At 43.8% G+C, this 13,003-nt stretch overlaps 1 protein-coding gene across 1 annotated transcript in view; it reads left to right on the top strand.

Moving 5' to 3' along the window:
- The first annotated feature begins 1,474 nt into the window (after positions 1–1,474).
- Positions 1,475–13,003, top strand: part of PRPF6 (pre-mRNA processing factor 6) — a 214,455-nt gene continuing 202,926 nt past the window's right edge. Inside the window, exon 1 of the mRNA XM_086932789.1 lies at positions 1,475–1,724. Within this exon, the coding sequence (XP_086788915.1) occupies positions 1,552–1,724 (173 nt within the window). The 5' untranslated portion in view covers positions 1,475–1,551. The remainder of the gene's footprint in view (positions 1,725–13,003) is intronic.

Here is a 13,003-nt window from a genome sequence, read left to right on the forward strand (position 1 = left end):
AAGTGGACCAATGATTAGTTAGGTGGGTACCTGTAAGGGGTGATATAGCTGTGTCACCCCTAGTGCCACAGTCATGGAGAATGGTGCAGCAGGTGCAGTGTCACTGGGCCAGTGTTACTGCTAGTTCAGTGTGCTTGGTATACCAGATGCATTGAAGCGAGGAGGCAAAAGGAAGCAAACGCCACAAAAAAGGAAACAGGAAAATGGTAAATATTATTTATTCAAGTATTAATATATAAAGTGACAGCGATAATGGTGATGTAATCATCACCATTAGTGCTGTGGGGTGTGGGGCAGTCATAAGTGTCTGAAAATCAGTGAGGGTCATACCTGATGCTACTTTTCTGTTCGTAGGCTAGAAGATTTAATGACAAAGTTTGACAGTTATCCTGTAGCAGGCTCATTGAATTTGGATTGGATGTAACAATGAATGGTGATGGAATGGGCTCCCAACGCAGATTACCGACTCCATGTTCCGTCCATTCCCATTAATGTCGCAGTGGGGATCTCAGAAAATCCCTTCTGGCAGGCCTGTAAAAAACCTGAATCTGCTAATATCGCCATCCAGAATAAGTATGCTACAAACATAAATGTCAACATGGCTTGCTCAGCTTCTCATCCTTCTGGAATCAAAACACTGTGAACTGTTAAATGTAGTACCCTCTATTAAGTAACAGTGAATAATTTAACCGTGTTCACAGCTTCAAGTGGGTCACTTCATAGTTGAACATTATTTTCATATCTACACTGGTTAAAATAAAGTGCATTTGACAACTAAGCAATAGCGACCACAGGCTCTGCAGATGATATCTGTAGTGTAAATCCTGTGCAATGGTGTAGACTCTAAACAATGGATTGAGTATTTCAAGATGAAACGTGATCGCTGTATGGATATTTCATTGCTAACAAGTGTATATAAACTTATGAGGAATTTTTAAAACTGACAGACTTTGTGTTCATTCCTTAGCTTTCCACATATTGTAGTCACTGTTTTAAATGGGCAGCCACTGACGGGCAGAGTACCTACACTTGCTAAATTTGAAAGTGACAGTTGCAGCAACTTTTAGCAGGGGCGTAGTGCCCTTAATGGAGATTACCTGCATTTCTAAATAGTAAACAGGCACTATGGGATACAAAGTAGCTACAATTCTAAGTTTCCATTCAAAACACAGAAGAGAGTTGCTTATTTAGCTGTAAATAATTACTTGGAACGGCCAGCCCGATCCTAAAATAAGGCACACACCAGGACTTTGAAAACGCACACACGCTGTGCAATGCCAACCATGGTGCTACGCCATTTAAAACTGTTTATAGCTACCACTAACAACTGTGTGGCAAATCTTAAAGTGGTAGCTTCCCCTGTTTGATATCCTCATCCTCTTTCTGATTGTAAACTCCAGGCTTTTCGTCGGCAGTTACCATGGAAACAGACACGCTTTATTTTCCTGTCTACACCGTCGCCGGAAATACGTCACAGATGTTAACCCAGACACTTCCGCTCGCAAAGCATGCCTATGTGAAAACAAGCGCGCAGTTCCGGTGTTAGTCAGAATGGCTGCAATGTCCTCCTCTAGTGGAGGGCCGACGGGCCCCGGTAACTCGGCCGTGGCTGCCGGGGGAGCCTCGGGTCTGACTGCCTCCCTTACCGGCACCATGAACAAAAAGAAGAAGCCCTTCCTCGGCATGGCAGCGCCGCTCGGATACGTGCCTGGGCTGGGGAGAGGGTAAGAGGGGCGGGGCGTGAGAAGGGGCGGGGCTTATGCATTGAAGTATTATCTTGAGGGTAAGCTGGTCCCCCCAGTTAAGGTTGTGGGTAGCGCAGATGAGCTGACGCAGGTGAAGGGAAGGGGTCCCTGATACTGAGCCCATGATCGCGATTTTTAAGTCACTATCATACAAATGAGGGCAATGCTCAGCTATTAGATAGCATGCAACACCACCACCTGCCCCAGTAAGGGTAAGCTATGATTATAGAGCCGGCCCTTTGCATATGCAAGCTGGACCCAGGTCGGCTACCTCCAGAGGGGCTATGGAGCTTCCTGCAGCAGCCTCTCTACAACGTATGGCCACAATAAAGTGAATTTTAGAAACCTTTTTCTGACAGCTGCTGGACTCTTTTTTTCTCCCAATCTTAATCGTGCCCACCTCGCACTCCCATCATCACACGGGGGGGGGGGGGGGGGGGGGGGTGTTCAACCTTAGCAAACCAGGTATGGACGATAACACAACTAGTTTAGGAAACAGAAGGTACCTGGCTTGTGTATTTGACCGCTTTTTTTTATTTTATGCGGAAATCGAAACAATGACCAAAAGGTTCATGTGTTCAACGTCAACCATTCACTTTTTTTTAAAGCATATGAAGAATACGATTGCACTTTTGTCTGTGAGTCAATACTTCTTACATTCACCAAAAACAATTTTTATAAAACATACACAAATAAGGCAATATGTCATTGATTATACAGTGAAAAGATTGATAATAATACAAAAAACAACAATGACATTCAGAATTCATCCAATTAATTCTGAAGGAATACACCAGCCAATAATTTCAAACACACAAGAACTCCATTCGCCTAGCAATAGGTGATTGTCACAGAGTTACTTAAAACTACATGGGCAATTCTTTTTCACTCCTAACGGGTGCTTGAATCATTATACACCCTCATTTCGGAGCTTAAGGTTAATTGCACACCCTATGTAGCAATTATATTGAAAAGGCCGACACGTTTCTAATCCCTGCGGTTTCTTGCAGGATTATCATTAGGGCACTGGGACACGGTGTAACCTGAAGATCGCCTCACATTGGTGAATATGGGGGTCCCTCTTCGAAGTACGATCTAAACATTTGTAATTGATGGTTTGGAGCTCGCACTCCCATGCATCCCAAATGTTTAATACATAGACAGTTAAAGAGGGCTAGTGTGAGGGGGCTGCCAGATTTGGTTTCGCCTAGGGTGCTCTCTGAACAAAGGCCAGTTCTGTATGACTTTGTGACCTCACAACACTTTTTTCCAGTCCCAAGGTTTACTTTAACAAATCTTAATATGTGTTGGTTCAACAACTAAACCAAGGTAGCAACTCTCAGAAAGCTCAAAAGGGGTGACATAGTCGTCTTAACATCTTGTACACAGGTGATTATTGTTATATATATATATATATATATATAATCTTTTTATTATTGCAAAAATAAAAAAGGGACATTTGACAGCACTGATTATCACAATTAGTTTCAGTACACAATTACACATCTGACATTATCAGGACGACAGGTGATTATTGTTAGCTGACCTAATGGTACTCATTTGGCTGACCTCGTGTAAGGATGGAACTTTGATTCGGCTTGCTGATATTTGAACCTCCGTCCGTGAGATCAAACGCATATTTCTGGAAAGCATGCGTTTGTCGACAGACATAAATACGCCCACTCTCAGATAAGCCCATGGATCCCATTTGTGATTTGTTGTTCCCTTTGGGAGCCAAATTCCAATATTCTGAAACACCCCATAATTTGTATCACCCCAAAATTTAGGTTCTGCTTGGGCACCATTGATCTTGCAGTAAGTCACTACCCTCCTCGACATGAGGCCTACCAAAATTAGCAGAGTAAATAGTTACTGGGACCACTCAATCAGTAACTACACAGACGATCAAGCTTCTCGTTCACATAATGAACTGATCCCATTCTGTCATACCTCCTATACTTGTCACCTTGCCTTTCCATAGACAACTGTAACCTGGTTTCAGTCAACTACTAGGATCTGGGTTAGGGCATAGAAGCAAAACTTTTCACAAGCAGGCTCGTAGGCCTCCACTCTGCATGCCTCGAGAAATCTAGTTTGTTTTTCCGTCTGGTGCGTACACGAATAAATCAGAAGGTTTTCCGACGCGTGAGCTGGCCACATACAGTTGTCCATGTGAGAAGCACGGATTCTCCAAATGTAGTCCACACACTTGCAGCGATTGTCCTTGTGCTTTGTTGATGGTCATTGAAAAAGCGAGTCGCAGCGTAAACTGTAAACGTTCAGTATTGGAAAGATTATGAGGGCCCTGGGGGGCCGGGGGCCAATATTTAACAAATTTGTCTTTTTATTTTGTTTTTTTGCCAAAAACCTTTGCGGGAGTGTACTTAACAACTTCAGTTTCATGGCGATCGGATGAATGGTGTAGTAATGCATAAAGGACAAACAGACATAATTTCGTTTTAATATTTATAGATAGATTGTAAATGAACTGCAACATTTATTTCAGTAGTTGACAACTCACTTTATGTAATTCTGAAGTGAAATGGAAACGATTTTAATCAGCTTGAAACAAATCTTTACTTGGTGATGTGCAAATGGTACATATTTGCTGAAACCTGATTTCCATACATTATGGTTTGTACACTATATAGTTTTATTAGTAATTCTGCAAGTTAGTGGGAAAGTTTGTCATCATTTCAATGGAAAATATCTGTCTGTAAATGACAGTACACTACCACCTGTTGCTTTAGTAATATATTTATTAAAAGTGAGAAACATCCCTGCCTCGCCCTGATAACAATGCTATTAGTGAACTAAGAGGCAAGTTAGAGATCACGTGTACCCTCCATGCAGGCACGATTTTTATTGTACATGGAGCAAAAGGTTAATCTATTAACCACTTGGCCGCGGTGGTGATTTCGCCGCGGCGCTGGGGGTAGGGGGGGGGGGGGCGCGCGGCGCGCGGCGCCGCCATGCTCGTGACGGAACCACTCCGTCACGGGCGCGCTGTGCTTGCGACGGAGTGGTTTCGTCACGGCCCGCTCAATAAAACTGCTGCGCAGGCGCGGAATCACTGCAGAATGGGCGGGGCGGCCGCGCCGTGACGGAACCACTCCGTCACAGCGCGTCCGTGGCTCGTGACGGAGTGGTTCCGTTACAAGCACAGAAGGGGTTAAATCAAACAACAAGAGTTTTATGTACAGCAGACATACTGAACTGATATATTGAAGGTGCTCTCCAATGCGTTCATGAGGAAAAAGTCAACTTGGTGAAATAAAATATTTGCCTAGGATCAGTCAGTTTGAGACGAGTTCATGGGTTAAGTGCATTGCAGTTAGGTTGAGTAGATTGCTCACGTCACTAGACCTGCAGGTTTGGAAACATTTGGTTTACCAAAAGGCCACAGCATAAGGCACTGATCCTATGGCAGCCTTACAGGCGAGTAGTGCTCTCTATAAATCCATGATTGATTGATTGATGACAGGGTAGTTCGTCCACTGTTAGTGTACGAGGGCATGCTTGGTGCACCCCTCCAGGTCACAGAACAGATTCCGGTCCTCATTCCTGGGATGCAACAGTTATAGACCTGTCTGCTGACACTATAATAGTGTGAGGCAGGGCCTGAATGAATAATTTAAAAAAAATTCGGCACTCAGGGTAACACCACTATACGCAATGCAGGAGAGATTCTCATTTCAACAGTTGGGTAGTAATGTTAAGTACCAAAGCATTTCCATTTTGAGGGAAAGTGGAATATTGTCAGTGAGGCTGGTTAGGCTTCACTATGTAATACTCTTGCAATACCCCAAAGATGGTCCTTGGATTCACAATAATAAATCCATAGCTCAGTCCTGGTTGAGTGGCAAAGAGCAGTCAGGCTTTACTAGAGGAACATGTGTTAAGCATTTCAGAGTACCAACATGGATGGCAAGTAATTGACAATTTTATAAAAATAAAGCAGATTTTTATATAAATTTAGATACCTAAACAGTCAATCCGATAGTTTAACCGGAGTTATGGATTTTAGAAGTAAAATTAAATGAGTGCACAATACTGTAAAACATTAGCATTGCGGTCAATGGTAAAAAGCACTAGTGAAAATCTGTCACTTGCAGGTGGAGTTGCGTGGGAGCCAAGACGGACTAAAGTGATGTGGGTCCCAGGACCAAACCACGACAGTCCGTTTGGTTTTACCTGGCTCGAGAAGCCTGGGTGCAGAGATGTCCTGGCTGTGCATGGTGCTGAAATGGGAGCAGCCTGAGAGCTGGTTTTACCACTTACACGTTGCTAGTGAGGAAATGGGTACAAAAATACGACAAAGGGGCCACTACTGGCGTCTGATGAAGATGTTGAAGTGTTTCTTCGAGTTGCAGCTTCGAGTAAAGGTGGTGGTTGGCAGACTGGCCACTAACAAGGTTTCGGCAGCGGTAAGGTCAGCAAGAAGTTGTTTCAACGTCCAGAGGTCTTGGGGAAACCGTAGCTGCCAGAATATTTATGGAAGTCAGGACTATGTTTCACACAATGCACTGGACCATCTGGGCGATCCCTCATCTGGCCAGCGATTATTTTGTTCCTGTTCATTGTTTTTGCCTGCGTACTGCAGGGGACTAGTGCCACTAGTGCAGGGGAGTCTGGAGTTGCCTTTGGCTCTGAAAGGGGTCCCTCTGTCTGGGGGAACCGGTCTTTAGTCCGGGACAAGTCGCAGGTGTGCAGTTCCAGGAAGGTTGTCACAGGTGCAGGGTATCACACCTTTGGTTTGTACAGCTCCTCTTGTTGCAGACTCTGGTCTCTTCTGTTCCCCGGTCCAAGTCAGATTAGAACTGAGGTTCTGGTGTCAGGGGTGCCCCATAAATCCTAGATTTGGAGGCGGTAAGGGTGTGAGTGCAAATAGCCATGGTGCAAGTAGCCAGTGAGCTACTAGCCCCTGTGGCTAATCTACCCCTGAGGTGATCACATCTTGGGGTATGTGTCACTTTTTCTACCAAGAAACCTCTATTCTGCCACAGGCAGAATCCTTCCATAGCTGTACAGGCTAGATAGCCCGCCCTAGATGTGTGGCTAGCCTTCTGGGGGTGTACACCTCTTGACTACATCATTTTCCCGCCTGCCCAGGTGCAAATGTCCCTGGGGGCACGGGGAACAGCTGTTCCTTCCTTTGGGAGTCAGCCTGGATGTATATTAGAGGCAGTGAATGCTTTGACACTCACCATCTTGATGTTCCACTTCACTAGGCATCCTGTCAGGGAGGGAAGTGTCGCCTTTTTCCTGTCCAGGTAATTGTTTTTGACTTCTGAGAGAGTTCAAACCTCCTGGCTGGGGGTCGGATTGTTGTCTTGGCTGTAGCAGCTGCGGACTGCCAGCCAGAGCACAGGAAAGGCTATGGCAACCAGGTGGGCACCTCTAAGGTAGCCACTTGGGTGCATGCTTCATTGCCTCTGGCATGAGAATCATGTCAGGGGTGAGAAGGCAAGTTGTTTTGATACCAAACATGACATATTTCGGCTGTACCATAATAGAGCAGGCAACCCTAAGGTTGCCCGGGTGCTAGCCCATGTTATTCTATGGAGTGATAATCACTTATAGTTTGTTTCATTGTCACTCTTATTTGATGCCTTCTAATTGGCCAGCGCATGCTGGCTTCACTTCCTCCTCTTTCGACTGGAGCATAGACCAAGTACTGATTGCTTCAGCTTGATTGCTGTCCTTCCACTGATGCTACTGTTGTTTTTAGGTCGAGCCTGGGCAGTGCATGCTCTACTGTGAGGCATGCAGCAGTGGAGTATGGCTTTGAAGCCCTGCCTACTCTCCACCCATATTTTTAATTGGCTTGTGCCATTTTCCTTCGTAACCGCTAGCTTTTGAATGCTTATTAGGCTTGTTATTCCCTCCTTGGTACCGCCTTGTCTGCATTTGTTACCTCCCTTTATGACTGGACCTTTTACTGGTGGTGTTATATGGTCTGCTTTATAAGTTGGTGAGCACTATTTTCTTTAATGCTCTTCCCCTATTCCACCCACAACATCGCAGCACCCGCCTGCTTTTGTTTTATAGTGGCAAGTAAGGCTTCTGTTTTTTTGTAGTAGCTCATAAATGTCACATGTATTTTGCGCTCTGAAGCACGTTTCTTTTTACTAATATACTTTGAGTGGTAATAATCGGTTACTTGCGTCTCTGTGGTAAAGATCACATATAATAATAAAAAGATGCTTAAGGGATTTCCTAAAACGAGGAATGCACTACAGTGCAAGGCGTGTGTAAGTTTTATCTGGTCTTCATTGGTTTTAAATTCTCTTACAAAGAGTAAGACATATCCTCTGGACCTCTAATCTTGCAATTAGTCACAAATAAAAGTAGGCAAGCAAGCATTGGGGAGGGATTTAAAAACCTCCTCCGTTTGGCTTAGCCGTGCGTAACGCTGGGTGGGATGCGGCGATAGGTTATATCCTCCCACCCCTTTTACAGGTTACAAGAGGGTGGTTTGCAAAGCCTCGCTTGGAAGACCTTCCTAGCCTATGCTACAGTAAATCAATTTTCTAGACAATAGCAGTGTTGTGTATAGACTGCAGCAGTTTACAAACATCTTGAGTCTACAACAGTATGTAAAGTACAGTTTGTGTGCAGTTGTTTTCTACTGCCAATGTGTTTTTTCCTTTTTTCTAACCATTTTTATTCAATATTACTTTGCGTTGTGTGTAGGGGATCGGACGTCCCTGTCTATATCCGGTTTTCAGAGACTGTCCCAACGCTTCTCGTACATTTAAAGACGTGTCCCGTTTTTTAGGACAAAGGTCAATTCATCCTGTAGAGCTTAATTCAAATGAAACTGCTCTTCTTTCCACATGCGCTTCGGAAGTCTGAAACAATTTAAGCATTTTAGTTGCTTCTTTTGGGCAGCGCATGAGGAGCTGGGTGCATGCTCCAAGTAGAGGGCACACAGAGTGGGGAGAAGGGCAAGGGGTCTCAGGGTGGAGGTCCTGCCATAGCTAATCATAGTTAATGTCATGTAAACGTAGCCTTGTGAATGTGAATATGTGTATATATATATATATATATATATATATATATATATATATATATATATATATATATATATATATATAGTTAATGTTATGTAAACGTAGCCATGTGAGTATATATATATGTGTGTGTGTATACATGTATATATGTCTGTGTGTGTGTATATATGTATGTGTGTATTACCTACTGGCGATAGCCAGTAGGTATATATAGTTAGGATTTTTTCTCTATGGAACTTTTGAAAATTCTATGTCTAATAACTTTGGGGTTTGTGGACGGAATCGGATGAAATTTTCAGGAAAATGGCACATTTTGTTTCTGAGCAGCCCCTGAAAATTTGGGGGGGTTTCGTCAAGGGGGGGCTGAGAAAAAAGGGGGGTCCCAAAACGCGTTTTTAACATTGAGTTTTCCATAGGGCGGTTGGACTCACTTTTAGCTCGAACGGCTGAATGGATTTGCACGAAACTTGGCAAAATTGTAGGGACTGTTAGCCCGATGTGCCTTTGCTAGGTCTCAATATATGTGCTCCAGTAGTTTTTGAGAAATTAACGTTCAAAACAAGATATATATCTGTAACAGCGCTCCGGGCTGCGCTCCGGTCCGCTTACTTTTCGCGAAACGGAACTTTGCGCGCAGAAAGCTGATTGGCTCTCCGGTGTCTGTCAACATTCTAAACAGTCCGGAGCAGCCGCCATCTTATCTCTCGGTAGGATCGAGAGAGAAGAAGAGGTGAAAAACGAAGGGGGAATTTATTGAAAGGGGGCAAGGTATACCCCTCTTGACCCCCTAGGAATGTTGTTGGGGTTATTAAAGGGTCCCGTGGGGAAAATAAAAAAAAAATGATTTTTCACGGTAGAAGCGCTTCACGGGCCGCGAACTGGGCCGCAAACTGGTAGCGAAACGGGAATTCGCCATTTTGTGCTTCGTTTTAATTGTTTAGAGACAAAAATTATCGCCGCACATCGGCCACAATGCATGAATATCGCTGAAAAGTCAGCGATATTCATGCATTATCCAGCAAATGCTCTTAGCCATGTTATCCACCTTCCATTGGATAACATGTCTAAAAACTGCTCTGTGCGTGAGCTTTTTTTTTTTTTTTTGCTGCGTGACGTTTGTTAACGTTCGATTCGATGGAAATCAGGAAGTGTTGACCACCATTTTGTCACTGCGAGTAAATATTTTGTTATAAATGAATCCTTATTGATAAACATTGTCTGCGCCATTTTGCGTTTTTGTCCAATGCCACAATTTTGTCGTGCACGGCAGCCATTTTAGATGCCTTGACCAGGGCCACTCTCTGCACGCCGCCGATCCTCAGCATGGCTCCCCACCCTCGCAAGCATCTCCCCCACGCACTGGTCACCCCCGCTCTCTCTCTCATGCATGGGCCATATACTTCCCCCCCATCTGCGCTGCTCTTCTCTGAGAATCACACCCTGTGCCCGCCCGACACCTCCCTTTCACCCTATTCACTAACGCACCCTCTGACACTCCTCTTCCTCTGTGTACGATTGTCCAGGCCGGACCCAGGCTATCACGTAGCCCTGCGGATGTAGTTTATGGCCCCAGCTGTAGAGTATCCAGACATGCCAACCCTCCCGATTCAGGCGTGAGACTACTGATTTCAGTGCTAGTCTCCCGCCTCCCGATTCCTGCAAGGAAAAACCCGGGGGGATATTACCAACAACTAGCGATAATTTTTGTCTCTAACTTGCTTAGAGACAAAAATTATCGCCGCACATCGGCGAATTTTATCGCACATAAACCTTGCTATTAGCAAGGTTTATCGCAAATGCGATAAAAAACGGCCGCAATGCATGAATATCGCTGAAAAGTCAGCGATATTCATGCATTATCCAAGAAATGCTCTTAGCCATGTTATCCATCTCCCATTGGATAACATGGCTAAAAACTGCTCAGGGCAGGTGTTAGGTTTTGGAGATATTCGCGCTTAGCGCGAATATCTCCAAAAGTTGGTAATAGGAGATAGCGATGGTTAGGGACTGTTTCCAGTCGCTAAAATCTTGGCACGCCCACTTTGCATGTCATTAGTGATAAATATCACTGACATGCAAAGCGGGGCCCAAGATGGTCGCTATCTCCTTTTAGCTGTCACTAACTGGTGTTAGCGACAGCTTGGTAATAGGGAGATAATTTTATCTCTTTTTTTTTGGCTTTTAAATCCAAAAAAGCGGAAATAAACCCCCTTGATAATATGCCCCATGATTTCTCGGGGGTTTCAGCTGACAGGGCTTGGTATTGTGTTACGTGCTAATTCTTCCAGGAAACGTCAGAGGGTCGATGCAGGGGTTCTAGAAGGGGTGATAAACCATTTAAGCCTCATGAACAAGCGCATGTTCTTTTAAACATTTGTGAAGTACTCGGGGCGGCGGTGTGTGTGTGCCCTCTTTCAGGAGCAGGCGGGGGGGCACTGCCAGCAACTTGCCAGGCCAGGCAGTGTTCAACACGTGCATCACCCTTTCTCTGCGTGCTATTGCGCTCCATGCTTCGGAAAGGTAAGAAAAAGAACGTGCATTTGAGTTTGAAATGTCCAATCCTGTAGCAGTACACTTGCAAAGCCCACACATGACAATAACCCGATTCAAGGCCCCATTCACCCGAATTTTTAAAAATATATAGCACTCCAACAAAGTTGGATTTTAAAACTTTATTAACTTTTAAATATAAGGAACGCAACAAAATCTGTAAATATATTTAAACATTTTTTGAAATTAACCAGAACTATAACGATAACAACAACAACAATAATATAACTTTTATGCCTAAATTACGCAAACATTTAGCTAATCTGCTAAAGGGGGGAGTCGCCATTTCTTTACAATAATCAATAATGAAAAATCAACATCAATAGGGTTGTCCGTTTTCTCAATGCAGCACTATAGTGCAACATACACAGCACCTGGGGTGTCAAGAGTGAACAGGTCCTACCTGCTTAACCAATGACTGACAAATGCTATATTAAACACTTACTATGTATAATACTTGCGTTCACAATAGTTTTACTTTATAAAACAGAACAAAAGATGTCCCCTGTAAGTAAACCCATATTAGCTGTTTCAGTTATTGAACATCCTAAGGTTTTATGACATGGGGAACAGTGGTGATATCCTGGGTGGGTGATGGAAAAACATCTACAAACAAAATTATTACTATAACGATAACAACAACAATAATATAACTTTATTAACTTTTAAATATAACGAACGCAACAAAAACTGTAAATATATTTAAACATTTTTTGAAATTAACCAGAACTATAACGATAACAACAACAACAATAATATAACTTTTATGCCTAAATTACGCAAACATTTAGCTAATCTGCTAAAGGGGGGAGTAGCCATTTCTTTTGATATTTTTGATAATTCATCCGTAGCCTCTCTAATCTCCATTACAATATGTTTCTTGCTGTCGCTAGCTGATGAAAAAACTAAAGTGATAACTTCCTCATCCTTATTTTGTCTTTCTTTGTCCCTTGAGATGTTATCTGTGTCAACCTCTTCCGAGAATGCTGATGCGTTAGGGATTTCCTTGTGTTTCTTAATAGCATTGGTGTCTGCACACTTCTTTGTCAATTCTGTGAACATGATAACTGCTTCATAAACAGACGATATCTTTGTTTAGTCATTAGTGTTAAGTGTGTCTGAAACTACAGTGCCCTTCTGTTTTTCTTTCTTCAGGCTCTACAGAGTTTTGTGTGTTGTTCTTTTGAGCGACAATTATTCCAGAGGTTTCAGGTTCACTTGTTTTGTCCTGCAGTGAGTTAACAGCTTTAGAGACTTCAGGTTTATTTGCTATGTCCTGCTGTTCGTCAACTGCTTCAGAGACGTCAGCCTCATTTGTTATGTTTGACTAGATCCTGGACCTGCCCGGCCGCGCCCAAAATGGCGCCGGTGTAAATGGGACTCGTAACTGCTTGTTGTGTACTGGTTGCCCAACCTTGATATCACGAGATACATATGCAGTTTTGAAGCACATGGCGGAGGCTCGTCTGCTGTAGTGGGGCGCCCCTTTATCGTTTCAGTCGCCATTCCGCCCGCTTTTGCTACACTGTGCATTTTCCGCCATTCAGCTGTTTACCGCCCGCTCTTACGGCTACAGCGTCTCGCTCACCATGTAGTTGAGTTGCTCCCACTCTTGCGGTGCAGCGATAGGCGGCTGCCACAGGACTCTTAAAATGGCGGCCGGCTCTTCGGATTCGGGCCTGGTCCAGTAAA

This window comes from Lissotriton vulgaris, chromosome 7 (genome assembly GCF_964263255.1).
Source record: "Lissotriton vulgaris chromosome 7, aLisVul1.2, whole genome shotgun sequence".
Lineage (NCBI taxonomy): Eukaryota > Metazoa > Chordata > Amphibia > Caudata > Salamandridae > Lissotriton > Lissotriton vulgaris.